Genomic DNA, 25,751 nt, shown 5'->3' on the forward strand with positions numbered 1-25,751 from the left:
AAATTATTAACATTAAACAAGAGTCAAAAACATTTACATAACATAATACTTAATAATAATCTAACAATTCACATAACTAAGACATGTGAACACCTCAGCATAAAATGTTGTTCTCCTAGTGAGGTGTTCACAAAACACTAAAACATATTCTTGATTCATTTGCACGCAGTATCTACCCATCATCCCAACCTTACTTAATGCGGTGTTGTTGTCTAGAAAGAAAAGGTTTTAGAATTGAGTGTAGACTGTCCAAACTGAATAGTGATATATTGATAAAATGATAGAGTTATAGAATAGAGGGAAGTATGAGTACTGACAAGTAGTGAGAAGGAAACAAGTAACAAGAACTGAAGGACAGAATGCCAAACTGACTATAATCCAATTTCCAAGAGAGAGGAACAAGTTGTTCTTGGCCCTGGGTTGGCTGATTAGCTGCTAACTATCAATTACTTCATTTTTATCTCACCCAGTGGTACATCCATTTTACACGCACAAATACAAATCGGCAACTACGATTTCTCAATAACTAGTTGGCCGATTGACCTCAGAATTGTTATATAACTTCAGTAAACTGGTTTTTTTAAAGTAGCAAAATAAGGTCGATAACATTTTAATTTTAATTTTTATTACTCAGATAGAAGTAAGTAAAATTTAAGTGCACCATTTTTGAACTTAAGTTTAGTATAAGAAACAATATTACAAAAATATGTTTTTCTTCTGTAAAACGTGTTTACAATTTAAAAAAACAAATGATTTTGATATTATTAAATCATAAAAATCTCCTTTTATAGAAATAAAATAGGTATGTACCTACATTCCACAATAAGTCATGTTTAAGTACCTTTAACTAATCCCAAGTATGCCTACCCACTGGCCTTGCCTGTGTGAGATTTTTGTAATACATGTTGTCTGGAAACTCATAGTACAAATGGGAAACTGATGAACCTATCAAAAAAGTATTTTTTTATTATGTGAGTTTCCATTTTCGAGTAAATCGAGACAGAAGTTGGAATTTATAATTTTTTTTAATTGGTAGTATTTTAAAATGTGTCGAAGCGTCGGCCCGGTTAAAAAAGGTTTTAATAGAAAAAATGTAACAAAAGAATTGAATTGCTCTGATAGAACAAAACCAGAGTATTTTTTCGGTTTTCCATGTGACGTAGATGCGCCAGTTTGCGCTTGTACTACAAGTTTCCAGACACCCTGTATACACTGGGTGGGAGATTAGGGCAACTGTCCCCCTTAACTAATTCTATTGATACCATTATATGCAGAGTGAAAAAAAAATTACAAATTGCTTAAAACACGGTCCTAAACAACAACACCGCTTTCAGGCCACACAATACCCTCTATCCAAGAGACAAAGGTAGATATCCGCGTATTGGTCACTATGCAGGGTGAAGTGTTATACCAGGATGCCAACCCCACCAGCAGGTGAGTACAGGCCACCCTGGGGCTGTTGGATATTGTCAGCGGGCTGCCGTAGTACCAGTCCTGAGAACAAATAAAGTGATAAAGTGAACACACTTCAAATGGCAGATTATTAATTCATTTTAATTAATTAATCGCTTCTTTAAAACCGGTAGGTGGTCAGTGTTTACATTCATGATCAATGGAAATGGTTTGGTTAACCTAACCTATCCTAACCTAACCCTAGTAGTTCTGTGAATAAAAGTCCTCGCTCCCAAAAAATGTATGTTTTCGTTTTTCTCTCACTGAAAACTTATATACCTACCTAGGTATATAAGTTTTCAGAAGTAACATTAATTAATTATACTAGTAGGTACTTATATACCTACCTACTTAATCATATAATATGAAAAAGTTACCCAAATGATAATCCACGGGAGGAATTAATTAAGGAAGTCGTTTCTCCTTAATAGTAGATACATTCCGAGAGAAGAGAGCAATCAGAAGAAGAATAAGGACGGGTTGTTTCGCGGAATAATAACAATTCATCAAATTTCAAAGTGGATTTTCATGTTCTGTGTAGGTTCTATTCAAGTTCTATTATTATATAATTACTGGCCAAGGGCTTCACAAAGCTGAAATACTAACAGAACTTGAATAGAACCTTCACAGAACTTGAAAATCAACTTTGAAATTTGATGAATTGTTCAAATTCTGTGAAACAACCCGTCCTAAAAGATTGAATGTTACATTACATAATATAGACATTATTAAGAAATTAAAACTAATTTTTATATGCAAAATTATTATGTGTTATGTTAATTAAATTGAAAAAATGGTAGACCTGTAGACAAGCTGCCATGGGGCAGGCAGCGGGACTACTCTTTTGTTATTTATAAAATTCTTGTTACATCAATGTTTTATTATCAATATTGAATAATAAAAAAACACCCTTGTTATAATGAGCTTGGTGTACAATGCATCCCAGTGTTACATACCGGACATTCTCCAGTTGTGTTGACTGGGCGGCTGCAAATCTCCAGGTCATGTTTTACACCGGCAGGGTGGTAAGAGCTGTCAGCGGGGAATGTTCTAGAGCACTCCTCCTGAGATACTCTCTGCATTGTCGTCTGAAATTTTGAAAAACGTACCAACTAATTGTTTAATCCAATGAGAATAATCCGTATAGTATTACAATGTGAAGTGACGTTTTGAAAAAATGTGTTTTTTAATGTAAATACTACACAAGTCTCTCAACTACTCCCAACCGTCTAGAACCAGTGGGACTATGACATCCCCAATCGAAGAAGTGGGGAGGCGAAGGAGATGAAGAAGAGTAAGGTGAAGAAGTACCTGACCAATTAGATTTAGTCACCAAACACGACTAAAGCCATTTCAAGATACATTTGATCAGGATGAAGATCTTTCACCAGGGCGATACTGAGAGTATCTTCCACTCTGGAACGTGCCACAAATATATATGTACATTACTTTTAATAAATTAATAATTTATCGTGAAATTACACGCGAGGATTTGAAGCAGCTACTTCTAAGTGTGTGCTTTAATCAACATTTCATTTCTCCTCTCCAGAGTGGTAGAAATACCATAAACATGTGGAGATCGGGAAGAATTCAATAATGTAAGCTTTGTGGAAAAGTTTTATAAAGGGACCCTAAGATGGGTTTGACATGTAGAGCGAATGTACGGAGAAAGGAGCGGATGGTAGAAGGAGTCTGGGACTCCCAAGGTAGACATGGCAAGTACTTGGGTCATCTCAAGATTCAGATTAACAGAACCTATGTATGAATGTGCATGAAGCGAGGAGTGTGTGTTAAAACAGAGTTGTGTGGCGGTCCATCCTCTCTGCCTACCCCTGCGGGGTTAGATATCTATTTAAACAAATGTACATTCAGTACCAGCCACAGCTGTCCATAATATAGTAATCACATCATCGGTCATTGTTCATTCTTGGTCATTGGCAGAGAAATGTGTTCTAACCTTCTGGGGAGGTATGGTGAGTGAGTCATCCCACCCAGTGAGGATGAAGCCACTGTCAGGAAGAGTTGTGCCGGTGTGGAGACAGACTGGGATTATACTGCTTGTGAAGGTTACCCTGAAATTTATATAATTTATTTCTGTAAAACTTTGAAGTGGTAGTGCAATGCAATAATATTCCTTAACCCTTTAGGTGCGGTATGCCGATATTCCGGCATGACGCATGACGCATGACGCATGACACTCTTGAGACCCTGTCACCTGTTATTTGACATTGGAAATAATGGTAATAAAGTAACAATAAATTATAAAATTTCATAAAAATAATAAATATCGTGACATTACTTTTCAACAGATTATTGACTGTAACATTGTAATAATAATTACAAATAGGTTCTAATGTCGGTTGTGACTCTGTCCGTAACTCTGGTTCAATGAACTCCAGAACTTTGATTTATTTTTGGGGTGTTATGCCATATTGCGTTACCTCCTTCTTTAGCCCACTTCGGACAGCATTACAGTAATTACAAATAAACATGTAAATTCACATTCGATTACACATCTGCCCTGATGATGGACACTATAATGCTGTCCGAAATGTTGGCTAAAGAAGGAGTTAGCGCAACATGGCATAATACCCCAAAAAAGAAATCACTGTAAATTAAAGACGTGAAAATTTTAAATCATATCCAGAACTTTGGTTTTGAATTTAAGTGTCATTATTTTCAAAATAAGAACTGATTTGTCGTGAATTCAGACTATCTGCGATGTTTCAAGGGTCTGCGCTAGGTATATATCACAGTTTCCACCCTTGTATGCGCGCGAGTTCCCTACAGAGCATCAGACCATGTGAAGCAACAGTGGGCCTGTTCCGCTAGCAGGGCATGTAGCAAGAATGGAAGATAGGACAGGACATAGGAGTGTTTGTTGGTCGACCTACACTGAGGTGGCACTATACAGGTGGAACTATTCCTGCTAATAAGTTATAAGGAACCGGCGTTGCTTGAACTAACCCTTGTATGCGCGCGAGTTCCCTACAGAGTATCAGACCATGTGAAGCAACAGTGGGCCTGTTCCGCTAGCAGGGCATGTAGCAAGAATGGAAGATAGGACAGGACATAGGAGTGTTTGTTGGTCGACCTACACTGAGGTGGCACTATACAGGTGGAACTATTCCTGCTAATAAGTTATAAGGAACCGGCGTTGCTTGAACTAACCCTTGTATGCGCGCGAGTTCCCTACAGAGCATCAGACCATGTGAAGCAACAGTGGGCCTGTTCCGCTAGCAGGGCATGTAGCAAGAATGGAAGATAGGACAGGACATAGGAGTGTTTGTTGGTCGACCTACACTGAGGTGGCACTATACAGGTGGAACTATTCCTGCTAATAAGTTATAAGGAACCGGCGTTGCTTGAACTAACCCTTGTATGCGCGCGAGTTCCCTACAGAGCATCAGACCATGTGAAGCAACAGTGGGCCTGTTCCGCTAGCAGGGCATGTAGCAAGAATGGAAGATAGGACAGGACATAGGAGTGTTTGTTGGTCGACCTACACTGAGGTGGCACTATACAGGTGGAACTATTCCTGCTAATAAGTTATAAGGAACCGGCGTTGCTTGAACTAACCCTTGTATGCGCGCGAGTTCCCTACAGAGTATCAGACCATGTGAAGCAACAGTGGGCCTGTTCCGCTAGCAGGGCATGTAGCAAGAATGGAAGATAGGACAGGACATAGGAGTGTTTGTTGGTCGACCTACACTGAGGTGGCACTATACAGGTGGAACTATTCCTGCTAATAAGTTATAAGGAACCGGCGTTGCTTGAACTAACCCTTGTATGCGCGCGAGTTCCCTACAGAGCATCAGACCATGTGAAGCAACAGTGGGCCTGTTCCGCTAGCAGGGCATGTAGCAAAAATGGAAGATAGGACAGGACATAGGAGTGTTTGTTGGTCGACCTACACTGAGGTGGCACTATACAGGTGGAACTATTCCTGCTAATAAGTTATAAGGAACCGGCGTTGCTTGAACTAACCCTTGTATGCTCGCGAGTTCCCTACAGAGCATCAGACCATGTGAAGCAACAGTGGGCCTGTTCCGCTAGCAGGGCATGTAGCAAGAATGGAAGATAGAACAGGACATAGGAGTGTTTGTTGGTCGACCTACACTGAGGTGGCACTATACAGGTGGAACTATTCCTGCTAATAAGTTATAAGGAACCGGCGTTGCTGTGAACTAACCCTTGTATGCTCGCGAGTTCCCTACAGAGCATCAGACCATGTGAAGCAACAGTGGGCCTGTTCCGCTAGCAGGGCATGTAGCAAGAATGGAAGATAGAACAGGACATAGGAGTGTTTGTTGGTCGACCTACACTGAGGTGGCACTATACAGGTGGAACTATTCCTGCTAATAAGTTATAAGGAACCGGCGTTGCTTGAACTAACCCTTGTATGCGCGCGAGTTCCCTACAGAGCATCAGACCATGTGAAGCAACAGTGGGCCTGTTCCGCTAGCAGGGCATGTAGCAAGAATGGAAGATAGAACAGGACATAGGAGTGTTTGTTGGTCGACCTACACTGAGGTGGCACTATACAGGTGGAACTATTCCTGCTAATAAGTTATAAGGAACCGGCGTTGCTTGAACTAACCCTTGTATGCTCGCGAGTTCCCTACAGAGCATCAGACCATGTGAAGCAACAGTGGGCCTGTTCCGCTAGCAGGGCATGTAGCAAGAATGGAAGATAGAACAGGACATAGGAGTGTTTGTTGGTCGACCTACACTGAGGTGGCACTATACAGGTGGAACTATTCCTGCTAATAAGTTATAAGGAACCGGCGTTGCTTGAACTAACCCTTGTATGCTCGCGAGTTCCCTACAGAGCATCAGACCATGTGAAGCAACAGTGGGCCTGTTCCGCTAGCAGGGCATGTAGCAAGAATGGAAGATAGAACAGGACATAGGAGTGTTTGTTGGTCGACCTACACTGAGGTGGCACTATACAGGTGGAACTATTCCTGCTAATAAGTTATAAGGAACCGGCGTTGCTGTGAACTAACCCTTGTATGCTCGCGAGTTCCCTACAGAGCATCAGACCATGTGAAGCAACAGTGGGCCTGTTCCGCTAGCAGGGCATGTAGCAAGAATGGAAGATAGAACAGGACATAGGAGTGTTTGTTGGTCGACCTACACTGAGGTGGCACTATACAGGTGGAACTATTCCTGCTAATAAGTTATAAGGAACCGGCGTTGCTTGAACTAACCCTTGTATGCTCGCGAGTTCCCTACAGAGCATCAGACCATGTGAAGCAACAGTGGGCCTGTTCCGCTAGCAGGGCATGTAGCAAGAATGGAAGATAGAACAGGACATAGGAGTGTTTGTTGGTCGACCTACACTGAGGTGGCACTATACAGGTGGAACTATTCCTGCTAATAAGTTATAAGGAACCGGCGTTGCTTGAACTAACCCTTGTATGCTCGCGAGTTCCCTACAGAGCATCAGACCATGTGAAGCAACAGTGGGCCTGTTCCGCTAGCAGGGCATGTAGCAAGAATGGAAGATAGAACAGGACATAGGAGTGTTTGTTGGTCGACCTACACTGAGGTGGCACTATACAGGTGGAACTATTCCTGCTAATAAGTTATAAGGAACCGGCGTTGCTGTGAACTAACCCTTGTATGCTCGCGAGTTCCCTACAGAGCATCAGACCATGTGAAGCAACAGTGGGCCTGTTCCGCTAGCAGGGCATGTAGCAAGAATGGAAGATAGAACAGGACATAGGAGTGTTTGTTGGTCGACCTACACTGAGGTGGCACTATACAGGTGGAACTATTCCTGCTAATAAGTTATAAGGAACCGGCGTTGCTTGAACTAACCCTTGTATGCGCGCGAGTTCCCTACAGAGCATCAGACCATGTGAAGCAACAGTGGGCCTGTTCCGCTAGCAGGGCATGTAGCAAGAATGGAAGATAGAACAGGACATAGGAGTGTTTGTTGGTCGACCTACACTGAGGTGGCACTATACAGGTGGAACTATTCCTGCTAATAAGTTATAAGGAACCGGCGTTGCTTGAACTAACCCTTGTATGCTCGCGAGTTCCCTACAGAGCATCAGACCATGTGAAGCAACAGTGGGCCTGTTCCGCTAGCAGGGCATGTAGCAAGAATGGAAGATAGGACAGGACATAGGAGTGTTTGTTGGTCGACCTACACTGAGGTGGCACTATACACATACAGGTGGAACTATTCCTGCTAATAAGTTATAAGGAACTAACCTAGGAGATGGGGAAGAGGAAGGTGGGAAAGTACCTGGCTGTTTAAATCTGGTCAGCAAACACGGCTAAAGCCACCTCAAGCAACGTTTCAATTCTGAATGGTAGTCTTACACCGGGGCGATACTGAGAGTATATTCCACTCTATAAAGTACTGCAAATGTACTACATAATAAATTGTTAAAATAAGATTTTCTATTTGAACCTCCGACCTCCGGATTGCTTGTCGAGAGCCTTGTAATGTTGATAAAATAATATGTACACACTTAAATGTGTATAAAACGGAATGAAGAAGTGCGGCAGGTCTGAAGGTTCGGGAGATAGCTCAGTTGCTAGAGTAAACACCGTAATAGCAAATGTTCTTTTTTAAATTCCGGTCGCACCCATGAACTTATTTGTTTTGTGATTTTTACTAATGTTTAGTATAATTAGGAAAAGCTTACTGTCTGTCAAGCTGCAGAAGGGCGATGTCGTTATACGCGCGTGAGTAAGTCCTGTTGTATAGTGGGTGGGAGTGTGTTTTTATCACATTGTAAATAGCGTCAGGGTTGTACTGAGGTGTAAAGTTCCCCCCCAATCCGACGAACTTCTCTGAGCTGAAACAAAAGAAGTGCAGGTTATATTAACATTGCCATGTGCATCTTAAGTAGGTCTAATTGTCTAATACAATCACTACGTCATCTGAGATTCACCACCATAATATATTTGTTATGGTTTTATATTTCAAAGGAAAACCGCTGATTCAATTCAATTCAATTTTTTATTCTTTTAAATACATTACAAAATCGTTAATTTCAAAGCGTCTTGAAATAAATTGCATTCATATAAGTCGGTACATACATACTCGTATTACAAAGCAGAATTTAGTGTAGCTATACACTATGGTGTATCATTTGTAAACATGGAGTGAAAAATAAAATAACTGCGTACCATACTAGCGACAACAAAGATGCTGTTTAAAAGCAACTTCTTAAAAACTAAATATATATATGTCGATATCGGAATTGATTCTGTTCAACTACTGACTCATCTCGCTAACTTTACTCTTCGAACAGAGAGAGAGAGTTCTTAAGGCTCCGTAGTAAGCGTTCAAAAAGATGAAGAAGATTGTTTGAAGGGAGATATGAAACGACAATAATTTTGCGAAAATTGTTAAAATATTTAATGAAACACGATTCGTTTAGTAAGAATTCTTTCTAAAAATTCCTAAGTTGTATTTAAAGAAACACTGTGATTTTTGTTAATACCTACGACATGTTAAATAACAGAACAAAATTGGTCTGTTATCATTTTCGGAGCACACTTTGAGATTTTTTTCGATCGATGGAATTTCCTATAGTTACCGTTTCGACTCAAATGTATAAATATTATCTTCAAAAACAATTTATAGGTATTTTAGGAACTCTAAATTGTTCAAGAGAAATGTGTTATAAATTGGTGGAAATACGGAATGCGTGGCTTAAAACCAGTCGGGTCATGTGGTGCTATATCTGTCACCAAATGACAAATCCTCATGAAACTAACTTCTCATCTCCTTTTCTACTATGGTCAGACATATAATATAAACATAATAATAAGAAGGAGTCACGGGCGGCCGCGGGGAGAAAACCGGCGGAACTTTCATACATATATAAATCTACAGTTTTATTCCGAAATCGGTGAAATTTTGCACACTTTACCTTCAAAACAAGAGGAAGGCTACAGTCTACATAAGATTTAGAAAAACTCTATGGAAAGCCTATGGTACATCAGCGAGTATATTTTTATAAAATGGTTGGTCTGTGGTTGTGTTATGATAGTTATTCAGCCAAGAATATTTAGTTTATTTCTGTTCGAAAGTGGTTTTATGTTTTTATCATCAAAACAAGTGAATTTGTAAAAGAGCTATTTTTTATAAATAACTAGCAGTACCCCGCCACGCGTTGCTGTGGTTCAGTCTGTCTGTGTAGATAGAGAAACAATGGCGCATGTTGCTTTTACGTCCAACAGATGGCGTTGTTTTAAGAAGAAAACATGTTTTACCTGTCACAGGTGACATCAATATGCTATATAGCGTATTCGAATGCAACGTTGTGTCAAAATAACGAAGCAATCAGAAGAACTTTGAACAAACTAACATTTTCGTTTTTATTTATATAAATAGATTTGCAGGGAAGGGACTTTAAAGTCTTGAATTAGTCTGATAGTGGGGGGGGTAATTAAAAATATATTTTATTAATATTTTGTGGAATGTTTTGAATGTACCTCCCCCGAGAATGATTCAGTGAGAAATAAATGGTTCTACTCTAAAATTAAATATTTATCTTAGCCCGTTGTCCCACGGGTCGGTAAGGAATCGAAATAAACCGAGTGCTTTAAAACCCTGTGTCGTTTTGTTCCTGATCCGTGGGACGACGGCCTTATTCTTTTAAAAACTATACAATCATTTTGTTATCCTTTGTACTGTTTGTAATTTCCACTTCATATTAGGTATCTCAATGTATTTAACATTAGGTTTAACGTAAGCACAGAGCAGTCAGGCTTACATCATTTGAATGTATATTACAGTTATATGAGTGTATACCAGTGGCGGTCCGTGCCTTTTCAGTTAACTAGCTAGAGTGGTTGGCAAATGGCTAAGGATTAACAAAAACGATATTTTCAAAATTGATCCAAAATCAGAAATATTTAAAAAAAAAGACATTATTAAACTAGGCCTCGGGAAAATAATTTCACTGTTGTCGGTTATTTTGAGGAAAGAAAGTAATTCTTGAAGAGGGTCTTGAAGAAACCCATATCTTAGGAGGGAACAAACACAGCCAAGCTGTAGAATTTAATAAAAAGACAATCTTTGAAACAACCTGTTCTCATGAGACAAATGTGATAACTGTGTAAAAATATTTGGCGGGTCTCACGGCTATGCGCCGGTGCCAAAGGATCTATGATGCTCGTTAACCGGAGCATCTTCCATTGAAATACCGGTACTTACTTAATACAAGAGAAACACTCCAAAAGCAATCTGTATCTCTTAAAGTTACTGGAGGTCTAGCACGGTCAGTCGATAAAGCCATATGTCATATATGGTCAACAATTGATAAGAAATGATCCGACGCCCGATAAACATATTTTAGGCCTCCATAGCATCAGATAAGCTTCGTTTAACTGTCAATATACACATCTTCTTTAATAATGTCGTTCGTTATGCAAAATTACTGGCTTATTAACGAAGCAAAAAACTACAACAACTGTCAAAGTGAGTACACGTATTCCTTAACCTTTTCATAATAATATTATTAAATAGTGTTTATACTAATAATAGTGGCTTAAAACAGTTACCAGTATAGGTTAAAGAAAGTGCTATTTAAAATTACGTAAACATACTACCTATTACGGTGAGAATTATCAATTTTATTATTAAAATTATATTCTTGAATATTGCTCGAAGCAAAAGGCGAAATTAATCATAAATGTGCCAATAATACAGTGTGAACTTTGCGGCAGGTACCTATATTAAACATTACCTGTGCAGTACCTATTCCAATATAAATCAGGGGTGTTGCACTGTGCGGTTCAAAAATATTAACGAAAAGTTTCAGATATCTCAATTAATATGGAATCTATTAATTTCGTCACAATTGCAAAGGAAGCAGTTGACAAATTAACAAATGTCATGATGAACCCTAATAATAAATTTAACAAAGAGCAGATTGCAAAAATAATACCGGAGTCCAACAACATCATGGTTTCAATTTCTCATATGGCGGCTATAATGGCGAAGTTGGAAGGTGAACTCGCCGTTTACAAAAACTTGTCTCAAAATCAACAGACTCAAAAAATTCCAGACCTTTGTGAAACCATAATGGAATTGGAAGAAAGGAAGGAAAAATCGAAAAATGCAATCTTTCTAAACGTACCGGAAAGTGAGTTGTCTCAAGAAGAAAATTTGACGAATGACTCAAAAATAATAATATCCACTATCAAAAAAATTGATGACATACCAACACAAAATCTAAAAATATACAGACTTGGTGCTAAAAAACCTGGAGTCATCAGACCAATTAAAGTGGTATTTGAAGATTCTTTCCAAGTAAAATACATTCTTCGGAATAAATTTAAAATTACCGATGGAATTAAGATAAAACCGGACTTGACAATAACTCAACGAAATCTCATGAAGAATCTGATAATAGAATTAGAACAACGGAAAAATAGCGGTGAAACAAATCTCACGATAAAATATGTTCATTCTATTCCGAAAATCGTTCAACAGCATACACCAAAAAACTACACAATAAATTAAATCACTGTTACCTATATTATCAAAACGTCAGAGGAATTCGAACTAAACTGGACACTCTCAGACTAGAAATAACTACTTCAATATTTGATGTGTTGATTTTCACAGAAACTTGGTTACATCCGGATATTCACACTGCAGAACTAGGAATGTCAAGATACAACGTTTTCCGCCGGGATAGAAATCAATCTACAAACGATGACATTAAAAACAATAAAAGAAGAGGTGGTGGAGTTCTGATTGCAGTAGCGAAAAATATTGTCTCCAGACAGTTAAATACAAAAAACGTTGAAATAGAGCAATTATTTGTTATGATTAATACAGGTAAAAACAGAATTTTATTGGGTAATGTGTACATTCCGCCTAAATCGGATTTAAGTATTTATACTAAGCATTTTGAAGATATTGAAATTTAACAATTAAAATATCCAAAAGTAAAAATAATTATAACTGGCGATTTTAATCTTCCGAACATCATTTGGAATCAAAACTTTATGGAATTGACAGGTATAGAAAACGCTGGATTGTCAACTATAAACAAAGAAGTTATAAGCATGTCAAATTTTATAAATCTAACACAATTAAATAAAATTGAAAATTGTAATAACAAAATACTGGACTTGGTATTTTCAAGTGATACTTCAGTAACTGTAGCAAAATCAAGTGAAATAATATTACCTGTAGATAACTATCATCCTCCATTAAATATTAGCGTATCACTAAATAAAATACCAAATCTACAGTGCAAAAAATCACTTCACAATTTTAATAAAGCTGATTTTAATCATATTAATGAATGCTTAAATGCTACTGATTGGACTTTTTTAAAACAAGAAAATATTAACGAAAATATCAACGTATTCTATAAAATAATTCACAATATCATAGAAAAAAGTGTGCCTTACATTAAATGTAAAAATAATGTTTTCCCTCAGTGGTTCAGTAAAGATTTAATTGACTTGACTCTATTGAAGAAGAAAATACATAAAAAGTACAAAAATTCTAAATCAATTAAAGATTATATTCAATTCAATTCAATTCGGCGCCAATGTCACGATCTTTCTAAAAATTGTTACAAAGAATACTTAAATAATGTGGAAAATTCAATTGCAAATAACGACATCAACACTTTATGGAAGTACTCAAAGTCATTAAAAAGAAATGAAATAGATATACCTGCTAGCATGTATTATAACGGCATAAATGGAAATAATGCGGAAACTATTGTTAATTTATTTGCTTCATTTTTTAAAGATGTATATGACAACACAATTGATAATAGTGAAATTCCTTTTTTTTCATCTAACATCAATTTACAAATTTCTAACATTCACATAGATATAAATGAAATTAAAACCCATATTAACAAATTAGATATAAAAAAAAGTTCAGGTCCTGACAAAATACCACCAATTCTATTGAAACACTGTATACATGCCTTGTCGTATCCCCTCTATTTAATTTTTAATATGTCATTGTCATCGGGATATTTTCCAATTGCATGGAAAAATAGTTACATCACACCCATATTTAAAAAAGGTGACAAATGCGATATACGCAACTATAGACCTGTGTGTATACAGTCAACTATTCCAAAACTAATTGAAAAAATTATTTTGGATAAAATTATTTTTAAATTAAATGGGATTATAACAAGGTTTCAACATGGTTTCATGAAGAATAGATCAACTCTGACAAATCTACTAATATATGAAAACTTTATAGCGAATGCCTTTGCAGATAAATGTCAAGTAGATTCGATATATACTGACTTCAGCAAGGCGTTCGATAAAGTTTGTCATAAAATATTAATAAATAAATTATGGAGTATGGGTATAACCGGGAACTTTCTTAAATGGGTAGAGAGTTATTTAGCAAATAGGCAACTGTTTGTAAAGTTAAATGACGTAATATCGGATGCCTTTTCTGCCACTAGTGGTGTGCCACAGGGCTCCCATTTAGGACCAATACTGTTTATTTTATTTATTAATGACATAGTAGACGTTTTTTCCGATTTTGATATCGTGTTATTTGCTGATGATTTAAAATTATATAAAAAAATTAAAAATATTTCTGATTGCATAATTTTACAAAAAAAATTAAACAACTTGTTTAATTGGTGTATATGCAATAAACTGGCACTTAACATTAGTAAATGTCAAATAATAAGATTTTATAAAATAAAGAAACCGACAATTTATGAATACAATCTTGACAAAATTATATTAAACTCAGTAGAAACAATAAATGATCTAGGTATTATTTTTAACTCAAAACTTACATTTATTAGCCATATAACTAATATTATTAATAGAGCAATGAAGATTTTGGGATTTATTATTAGAATAACCAAACAATTTTGTAACATTGATACTATTCGCATTTTATACATAACGTTAGTGAGAAGCATTTTGGAATATAACTCTACGATTTGGGCTCCACATTACAATATCCGTATTCAAGCGATTGAAAAAGTCCAGCATAGATTCCTTAGGTATATTAATTTTAAATTAGGTATTCCAAGAGAATCCGTGGACTATAATTTGTTATTAAACTGGAATAATCTCGTTAATTTATCAGATCGCAGAAAAATCTGTGATCTATTAATATTATATAAAATAATTCACTCGGTCCTGGATACCCCTGATTTAATAGAACTAATACGATTTCATTGCCCTGGTCGCGCTATCAATAGACTGACTCTACCGTTCTACTATAATAACACACACACATTATCACATTATTACTCACCAATCAGTCGATTACACATTTTGGGAAATGAACATGCCAACATCGGCGACATTTATTTTTTTAAATTAGCGCAATATAAACATGCACTCAAAAATTATTTTTCCATAATGTAACTTTATATACACAATATGGACATGTTGAAATGAAGTGATGATATTTCTCATTGTTCTTTTTTTGTTATTTTTGGTAATGATACACAAAATAATTGTATGTTATTTTTAAGTTTAAAACTATTATTATGTAATTATATTATTTTTCTTACTTTTGTACTCTGTTATATGTTTATTTATAAAAGGCAGTATAGCCGTTCATGTATTTAAAAAAAAAAAATAAAAATAAAAATAAATAAATTAAACAAAAAAAAAAAAAAAAAACAGAGTTGAACTAACGAAGCTCTTAGAATTGGAAAAGAAGTCGCATACGCGGTGAATTGAGGTGGGTGTGGGTACCGCCGCCCCGAGAACTATTTATTACATAACCAACACCTCTGTCATAGGTCACCTCAAGTGGTTCGCAACGTTTGGTGACTTAGCAGGGGTGCCCGGTTCATCAGGTTTATCGGTGTCTTGGCGGCAGATGTGTCTGCCCACCAACTGCATGGCAGGCCGGATCGGGAGAGACTGGTTGACGGAGACCTTTTGACCTCTCCAACAGGACTCTCTCGGAACATTGCCTCGCACCGCAGTGGGAGGGATGGATTCATAACTAACCCCCAGATTCCTATTCACCCCTTGTACCTTCCTCCTTCCCAGAACTTCCCATCCTTCCTTTCCTAAAAAGACGCCCCACACAGCATCCCCAAAGAGGGGAACTATTTTTCTCCGGGCCTCCTGTGTGAAGCTAATAGTAAGCATAATTTCTTCTGAAGTCATAAGATTTATTAGTAGATATTTAATACGTGTTTACTTATAAAACAAATATATGGTTTTTGTACCGTTTTTTTAAATTTCAAATAAGGGCTTATACAAAAAGGTCTCAATGACATTTCTGTTTTCAAATATTCTTCAGGCAGGTAGGTGCCATAATATTGAAAAAATGCAAATAAAGAAGTAAACACGACAATTTTACATAGAAAGTAATCTTTACTGAACAATTAAAACGGCCACCATTCTGAACCCAAACTAAACATACATACAGATGAAATGCAAAACGGTCGAGGTAAAACAGGACTTCGCAACACTCAATTCATTCAATTATGTGAGGTAAATTATTTAGTTCGCCGCGTATACCACGAGTTTCCAGACACAATGTACACCAAGAGTTTGGGAAATATCGTTTAAAATGCGCTTAAATCTTTAAAGTGAGATTGTTCAAATATCAAATCATCTTTGCAGTCATTATTACAAGGAGTTGAATTTTTAAATGAAGAAACAATAAACTCACCTAATCCATGTAATGAGGAATGCAGAGCCCAGCACCCACCTGTCACTCAGTAATATCACTGGAATCACCTGCCAGGAGATCTCTTCTCTCCGACCTGTTCCAATATGTCCCTGGGAACACAACACAACTTCATATTAATCTCTAAGCAAGTGTTGTTTTAAATTGCTCAGAAAATGTTTGCTGATTTTCGTTTTTTCATTTGCTTTAATCATTTTTTACCGCCAACCATCTGGAACCAGTGACACTATGGCATCCCAACCAACCATCTGGAACCAGTGACACTATGGCATCCCAACCAACCATCTGGAACCAGTGACACTATGGCATCCCGACCAACCATCTGGAAACAGTGACACTATGGCATCCCAACCAACCATCTGGAACCAGTGACACTATGGCATCCCGACCAACCATCTGGAAACAGTGACACTATGGCATCCCAACCAACCATCTGGAACCAGTGACACTATGGCATCCCAACCAACCATCTGGAACCAGTGACACTATGGCATCCCAACCAACCATCTGGAACCAGTGACACTATGGCATCCCGACCAACCATCTGGAAACAGTGACACTATGGCATCCCAACCAACCATCTGGAACCAGTGACACTATGGCATCCCAACCAACCATCTGGAACCAGTGACACTATGGCATCCCGACCAACCATCTGGAAACAGTGACACTATGGCATCCCAACCAACCATCTGGAACCAGTGACACTATGGCATCCCGACCAACCATCTGGAAACAGTGACACTATGGCATCCCGACCAACCATCTGGAACCAGTGACACTATGGCATCCCAACCAACCATCTGGAACCAGTGACACTATGGCATCCCAACCAACCATCTGGAACCAGTGACACTATGGCATCCCGACCAACCATCTGGAAACAGTGACACTATGGCATCCCAACCAACCATCTGGAACCAGTGACACTATGGCATCCCGACCAACCATCTGGAAACAGTGACACTATGGCATCCCAACCAACCATCTGGAACCAGTGACACTATGGCATCCCAACCAACCATCTGGAACCAGTGACACTATGGCATCCCGACCAACCATCTGGAAACAGTGACACTATGGCATCCCAACCAACCATCTGCAACCAGTGACACTATGGCATCCCGACCAACCATCTGGAAACAGTGACACTATGGCATCCCAACCAACCATCTGGAACCAGTGACACTATGGCATCCCAACCAACCATCTGGAACCAGTGACACTATGGCATCCCGACCAACCATCTGGAAACAGTGACACTATGGCATCCCAACCAACCATCTGGAACCAGTGACACTATGGCATCCCGACCAACCATCTGGAAACAGTGACACTATGGCATCCCAACCAACCATCTGGAACCAGTGACACTATGGCATCCCGACCAACCATCTGGAACCAGTGACACTATGGCATCCCAACCAACCATCTGGAAACAGTGACACTATGGCATCCCAACCAACCATCTGGAACCAGTGACACTATGGCATCCCGACCAACCATCTGGAACCAGTGACACTATGGCATCCCAACCAACCATCTGGAACCAGTGACACTATGGCATCCCGACCAACCATCTGGAACCAGTGACACTATGGCATCCCAACCAACCATCTGGAACCAGTGACACTATGGCATCCCAAATTGCGGTATGTTGTGAAGCTGAAGGTAGTGGGAAGGGGAACGAGATGCGGAAGAGAAAAATACCTGCCTATCCAGATATAATCACGTATGAACGTGTTATAGCCCAGCTACACTACTCGCGAAGTTGATCGAAGTTGACCGAATACGATAGTGTGGGCACGAACTTCGCTTCGCTTCGGGCAACTTCGCTTCGCTTCGCCCGACTTTCGATTGTTGTCGGTAAATGCGCCCGAGTCAAAGGACTCGAAGCGTCCCGGCATAAATAAACCAATCACTGACTGGTTGGACTGAGTTACTCGCGAAGTTGCACGAGTGTGTGGTCACGCACTTCGAACTTCGGCTAACTTCGTCGAGGACTTCGTCGAAGCGTCGAAGCGAGTAGTGTAGCGGCCGCTTAAAAAATAAGTAAATTGTCACCAAACACGACTAAAGCCATTTTAAGCAGCGTTTCTGTTATGATTAAACTGTACTTGTATATTATATACTATTTTAAATGAAAACATAATAACACAACTTGACCAGCACATACCGGGATTTGAACCCGCGACCTCCGGATTGCTTGTCGGGTGCCCTCGCCTGGCCGGAGATGGTAGGGCTTTATCACTTGAAGTAAAATATCGTAAAACATCTCAGTATTGCCCCGGTGAAAGGCCATCAGAATGGAAACTTTGTTTGAAATGGCTTTAGCCGTGTTTAGTGGCCACCTGTTCCCCGCTTCACTACCTTCAGCCTCATAATAACATCTACCTGATGATGGAAACTGAAGGAGGAGATTTGACTTGATTTGGAGAGGAAACTTGGATAGAGAAGGAGGTAGTGCAATATGGCATAATGCCCCAAAAAGAAATCACCGTTATTTAAAGAAATAATTGACATGTTAGTTTTGGTGTATAATATTAATAGAAAAACAATAAATTAAATTGAATATAAATATTTTAAATACACATGATTATTAATTATTATTTATTATTTGATCCCGTGACCACTGAATCCAGAGCCAAGGATTTTACCCGCCCACCGATGATTTTAGTTCCTTTCTATTAATGGTCTTTCATTTTTGTTTAAAAAGTTTAGTTTTTCTCCAACATACTTAATTAATAAATAATTACATTTAAAAAAAATTTCGTAAGAATTTTTTAAAATAATGTGTTCTTAACATGTCATAAAATAAGCGTGAAAATTCGTTTATTAAACATGATAAAACAAATATTGATTTGGAGAGAAACGTGCGTTACAAATTGATAACCACTTCTTTACCAACCAAGTTTGGAGATAACTAAAGGACAAAATAATAACACGTGGAAATTTAACATCCCCAAAATACATAAATGTATTGCAATGAATTAGCAAATAGTATGGAAGTACGCGTCTATTGGAATGTTGCTTATTTCAAGAACGACGGTCTCTCGTGTCTAGGATGAATGCAGTTTGTATATACTTGACTGGCCACGCACTAGGCAGCCAACATGATCTGCAGTGTGTATTTAAGGGAACGTCCTAGGGCTCTATGGAAGCCAAATATCGTCGGCTGTGGAAGCCAGCCTCAAATGTGACTAGGGTATATGTGTGTGGATGCCTCAGTCCTCAGTCCTCACGCACTTGTCGTGGCAGCCAGTAGAACTGGTGATATTGGCTGCTACAAGCTACAACTGGCTGCTACTTTATAGTGCGGCTGCCTGCTCTAACAACTCTAAGGTCAAGGTTTTTGAAAGAAAGAGTACAATATAGTTTTGAGAGATGAATACTTGGAGCAGGTGGATGAGTTTGTTTATTTGGGAAGTATGTTTAGGAGAGATGGAAAGGACTGAACGCGATTGGCGCTAATATATTCTAAAAAAGCGAAACTAGCAGTCCAAAATGAAGTGTTGATACCAACCCTGATTTATGATAGTGAGGCATAAAACAGGCAGAAGAATGCTAAAATTGAACTGAATACTGTAGAAATGAGATTCCTGAGTTTACGTTTGCCAAAATTAAGAATGACCGTGTTAAACATGAGGAGATCGGGAAAGAATGCAAATAAGGCTTTGTCCAGAGTTGAAGTCCACAATGGAGGGCTGATACCAACCCTGATGCATAGCTGATAGCATTGAACCGGAGGAAGGATGAAAGTTGACTGAATGCTATACAAATGAGATCCCTGAGTCGTATGTGTCCGAAAACCATCCAAATATTGACATCGGGAAATAATGCAAGCGTTATGGGAAAGTTTAAAAAGGGACGCTCAGATAGTTTGTACGTTTGGAGCGGACGGATGGAGAAAGGAGTGACAGGAGAATGTAAGACGACTAAGTGAAAATGGCAGAAGAAGTCTGTGACGCCTGAGGAAGACATAGCACGACCGAGTGAATCAAACATTCGAATTGGGTCAACTCAGGATTTAGATTAACAGAAACTTATGTACCTATGTATGACACAATGTATAAATGTGAATGAAGCAAGGAATGTGTGTCAAGACAGAGTTGTGCCGAGGTATATCCTCTCTGCCTACTCATGTAGGAAACTGCGTAATGGTTAAATAGTATTTTAATAAATAAATTAATATTTTAGGTTTTAATCTACCTATTTATATAAATACAAACATGAAATTGTTGTTATAAACCGCAATTACATATATTTATATAATATTTGACTTAATACAATGTCTGCAACTTACAAAGTGCGGGGCCTCGGTGGTAGTTGCCATGGGAGTCTGTGTGTGTTTCAAATGAGGTTCTGGTGAGAGTGGAGGGCACAGATCTCCCCGAGACCAGCCGAAACTTGTTTGTTGGCACGGGAATATAACGTTTTCACCTAGTTCTAAGCAGTCTGCAATAGAAACAAAAATACAAACAAACGTTAGAAGTGCCTACAGTTATTCATGGGACTAAATACATGTTATTTACAAAACACACATGATTATGTGTCTGTAAGTTTACAATGAAAATGTCAATGGCAATGTGACGCCACGCCGAGCCAACAAGACTGTCTGCCCATCCATGTCAATACATGGAATACACATATAATATGGCAGATCTTGTCAGCCATTGAGTTCAAGCGCACACAGACTAAAATCTTTAGTATCTACCACTCTCAAGTCTACGGCATGTTATTTCACATCAATTCAAATGATAAATAACTTGCTCATGTCGTGATAGATCCCTCGACCATGTAGGACGTCATTACATGGCCGTTTCTGATACGTGGTTACTCGCTGTACAATCAACTGATCTTTTTGAAACTTATTAAATACTCACAATCAGCCGCCTTTGATCCGGTAAGCTGCTGCAAGACTAGTCCCTTGGACAAAGGCGGACAGGGCTTTGTGCAGCAAATAATATCGTCCTCTGTATGATTGCCCGGGAAATTACATCTCTGAAATCCAACATACATAACATATAACTCGAAATAACAAATAATAGCAATGATTCAATGGGGTGAACTAGGCAACAATTATCATTGCCCTGCTGATGGACACTGCAAAGCTGTCTGAAACGTCGCGCAACACAGTTTACTACCTCAAAAGTCAATCACCATTTGGAAAACAATTATTCTTTGGTTATATTTAACATATGCCTACTCTGATGTCAAATCCACCCACAAAATGGTAGGAACTTTAAATTCGGCTTGCGGTCAATTTCGTTAGCTTTGTTAATCAACTTTTATCCTAACAAAATTTTTTACTTCATGGTGATTGAATTCTTCATTTTCTCTTTTAGCCAATTTTTCAGATAATCTTACGGTGTCCATCATCAGGGTAAGTGTGCAGATTGTGTATTAATAGAAGTTGGTGCCAGGGAACATGTTCCCTGTGCTCCTCCTGTGTTAACGGTAAGAGGGCTGCTAAACTTGAATGCATAGATTGCGGTGAAAAATTTTTTTGTTTGTTTATAAGTGATACCGTGTTGCCCTCCTTCCGTGTCTTTTCTTCAGTTTCAAATTTTGATCTGAGTTATACTCTCCTGTTCTCGTTTGTCAAGCAATCCGAGATATTTTTTACTTTTCTCGGACTTGGGAATCGATGAATTCTGACCAATGACGTGATGGTTGTGGTTTCGAATGATTTTCTCGGACAGTGTGATGATTTTTGACATTATCGATTTGTCCGTGATAATGTATGGAAATATTTCGATGGTCAAAAAGATCGAGTAAATCATCGATTGTGCCCATCGCTAGTGTATTATGGCCCCTTATGTCAGTCAGTCCCTGTCCCCGCTATGAGAGGTATTTACTTCTGACAAGTCTATCTGTGCGGAAAATTAGTGTAGAGGTAATATTGTTTTGTTTTTTTTTTAAATACTTTGTAAAAAAAAGTGTTTTAATGAAAATCTATAGATTTCGAATAAAATGGATAATTAACATTTAACAAACATCGTATTAAAGTTAACCTACGCTGGCGATGAAAATGAATTTTTGTAACTTGCTGACGGGAAGATTTTATGATGTAATTCAGTTATTTACCTCTGGTAGTATGGATTTTCTGGCAGCAAGCATCGCCACCTGGCAGTTGGCGAATAGAGTGCATGCTCCCGCTTTCCCCTTCACGAAGCAGGCCTTACCTACAAGCATTCAGCACACAAATACACCAGGGTACATAGGAAGAGACCATCGCCTACTACAAGCACACAGCACACAGATACACCGGGGTACATAGGGAGGGGACCATCGCCGATTACTAGCATACACCACCAAGATACACCAGGGTTCATAGGGAAGGGACCATTACCTACTACAATCATACACCACACTATACAGATACACCAGGCTACATATGGAGGGACCATCGTCTACTGGATAAGTACTGTACCTTCTAATACTGACTCCCGAGGACAGCAAACAATCGGAACGGTGCCCTCATAATCGCATAACTGAAAACAATATTAATGGTCATTTGAAACGCATTATCTAACCGTTCATTGTAGTATTTATATATTTCAGAGCTTCTAGATTATTCAGGCATAGACCTATCCCATTTCTGAGATTAGAATATCAAAGAGCAAGTAAAAAGATTGCCACCGAGAATCAAACCGGGGACCACGCTAAAACCGTAACACTCTAAAATTATACTTATTTTTTATTTCATTTTTCGAAAATTATTTACTAAAAAAATATATGTATACTTGACATAACATAAAAAATTCAGAAAGGTTTGATATCAGGCAATATTATTTCACAATGAAAGATATCTCATTGATATGTATGCATAGTACAGTGTATGTACAGATTGGTTACGATGATCTATAACAGAATCAAGTAGCGGTTTCACCTGAGGAGGTATTCCTTCAAGGGAGGCATCAAGGACCACGCGGCACTGAGATATATGCCTGCATATGCCTGGCCGCCCGGTACTCTCCACGGTGCAAGAATCACCTGTAACATAGCACAATAACAGGTGACACATACAGACACGCTATCAGACATACATTCCCATTGGTAGTGATTCGAGCGATGTGCTGAAATAGACCAGACCATGACGCGTAATAACCTTAATACACCAAGAGAGAAGAAAGTCGTGGCATATCAAAAGCCAAATACAAGAAACGTATTATGAAAAGATACATAGTTATATCCTTTCTGCTTTATGCGCATAATGAGTCTAGTTTCTGCTGCCGTGCAGCTCGCACGGACAGAAATTTCGATAAACTCAGTAACCACAAACCACAGTGATACCCAGTTTAACATATTGTTGTTGCAAAAATAAAGCAGGCTGGCTGCGTTTAGTCACCAGACAGCCCGCAAAAAAATAACTCATTATGGACCGAAGTGTCCAATCATTAATTGACTCAATTAAAATTGAAATTGGAAAATGCTCATCTGTCAAAGAGGCAAAACAAAGGAGTAACATAGAACAAGATATACACCAGCTAGAGGAAATATGGTGCAAGGAAAAACTTCAACTACAAGAAAAAATAATTGAGCTACAAAATAAACTTATATTAAATGAAGAAAAACATTCAGAAAAAATTGAAAATTATTTAAAGGAAAAAAGGGAATCAATTAATACAACGTACAACAAGTCAACCCTCTCAATACCTTTACCAGAGGCCAAATACTCATTAATAATTGCAAGTGAAAATACTAATACAACTTCTGATGATATTCGAGACATGATAGTTAAAAAAATTAAAACATCGCATTTGGGGATTGCAGTAAATGGAGTACAAAAAGCATCAAATAAGAAACTAATCATCTCTTGCCCCAAAAAGGATCACGCAAAAAAACTAACAGAAGAAATAAATATAGTCTTCAAAAATAATTTGATCGCGAAAGAATTAGAAAAAAAAAATCCTAAGCTATTCATCAGAAACCTACCTATCGACCTATCAGAAGAAGAAATAATAGAATCATTAAAAACCCAAAATGATGGAATTAAAATCATCATGGATGAAAATCCGAAAAACTCAGTAAAATTAGTAAAAATGCTTAAACCAAAAGGACAAAACAATCTTACAAACTATATAGTCGAAACAAGTGGAAAACTTAGGAAATATCTCATTTCTAAAGAGAAAATTAATATTGGATACCACAGAGTGCGGGTGGAGGATGCTAATCCAATAATACAATGCTTCCATTGCCTGAGATTTGGACATTCAGCTGTCAACTGCTTTAATAAGGACAAGAATGCTTCGTGCCTGCACTGCGCCATGGACCATCCTTGGAAAGACTGTCCCAATAAAAACAAAGAAGAGAAATGCAAAAATTGTGATTTCCAAAACAACACTTTCAAGTCAACAAACGATACAAATCATAAAGCAAATAGCAAAAATTGTATGTATTTAAAAAAAATGATGACTATTGCCCAACGGCGTATAAATTATGAATAGGTATGTACCTACTTTAACATTCTTAATAACTAACTTTAAAATTCTTAACGAGATTAAAAACTCAATACCAAAATTTATATTTTTGTTTCAAATACGCTTGTTTTCTGACTTTTCACACTTTTCTGACTTTTCGCACAATTTAGCTATTAATACTAAAACTTTAAAACAATTGAGAAACATTTCAATGTTATTAATCTACCATCGAAGAGATAACGATTTATCAGTAATATCCAAAAAATATTTAATTAACTATTTCTGTAAAATTTTAAGACAAAAACAAAGCATTAAAATATTAGCCTACTCTCAAAGTGTTAATGTTTGTAAAATATTATTTATACAAAACAAAATTAATATACTACATAGTATGTATCATCTTTATAATATCATCACTAGTAATATAATGCTAAGTTGTTCAATATTGTCACCAAATCTATTTCAAGTCAACCTTGATATTATCCGTGAACATATGCTGCTAATTTATATTTGAAAATGGCCTTGTAAGCCGAAACAGCTGTCACAATAATAAAAAACTAAAACACTTGCAGAACTTAATAATAATATTATCAAATTTAATCTAAATTAAATTTATAAAAAATTAAATGGAGTTCTACGAACTAAACACAAAAACAATAAATAATAAAAAAAAAAAAATAAAAAAAAAAAATCAAAATCAAATTCATTTTTGACAATTAGTTATAACAATATTATTTCCTTATTTCTTTAAAAATGAATAATTTCTTCACTGAGGAATTAGATAAAACGCTTAATATTTCGGAATATATTTGTCATACTTTAAAAGATTGTAATAAAATCGTGGATAAAATAACAAATTCATTCTCTGTACTCCATTTAAATATCAGATCAATGAAACAAAATTTCAATGAATTTTTACTCTCAATTAATTTACTAAATCATAAACCGGACGTTATAGTTTTAAGTGAAGCATTCACCAACGTATACAATAAATTTTGCATACCAGAATATACCTACTTCGCAACATCTTGTGCTATTAATAGAAATAGTGGTATTGTTGTATTTGTTAAATCTTGCCATTCAAACATCGCAGTGGAAGAAGTACCTATGCAGCGAGTTAATTGCTTAGATATTAATCTAAATGTAAATAAAATGTGTTTTAATATTATTGCAATTTACCGAACACACGGATCAAACGAGTACACATTTATGGATGAATTGAGAAG

General features: G+C 37.5%; 1 protein-coding gene across 1 annotated transcript in view; it reads right to left on the bottom strand.

The window, feature by feature from the left end:
* Positions 1-1,004: 1,004 nt before the first annotated feature.
* The window catches only part of LOC149413961 (serine protease snk-like), a 30,133-nt gene continuing 5,386 nt past the window's right edge, over positions 1,005-25,751 (bottom strand). The window contains exons 2-11 of the mRNA XM_089643796.1: positions 22,995-23,098; positions 22,536-22,596; positions 22,190-22,287; positions 20,986-21,103; positions 20,406-20,557; positions 16,085-16,194; positions 8,118-8,270; positions 3,410-3,524; positions 2,409-2,540; positions 1,005-1,494 (exon numbers count right to left, since the gene is read on the bottom strand). Of these exons, the coding sequence (XP_089499922.1) occupies positions 1,312-1,494; positions 2,409-2,540; positions 3,410-3,524; positions 8,118-8,270; positions 16,085-16,194; positions 20,406-20,557; positions 20,986-21,103; positions 22,190-22,287; positions 22,536-22,596; positions 22,995-23,098 (1,226 nt within the window). The 3' untranslated portion in view covers positions 1,005-1,311. The remainder of the gene's footprint in view (positions 1,495-2,408; positions 2,541-3,409; positions 3,525-8,117; positions 8,271-16,084; positions 16,195-20,405; positions 20,558-20,985; positions 21,104-22,189; positions 22,288-22,535; positions 22,597-22,994; positions 23,099-25,751) is intronic.

This window comes from Hesperophylax consimilis, chromosome 20 (assembly GCF_061612785.1).
Source record: "Hesperophylax consimilis isolate HC1 chromosome 20, BYU_Hcon_1.0, whole genome shotgun sequence".
NCBI lineage: Eukaryota > Metazoa > Arthropoda > Insecta > Trichoptera > Limnephilidae > Hesperophylax > Hesperophylax consimilis.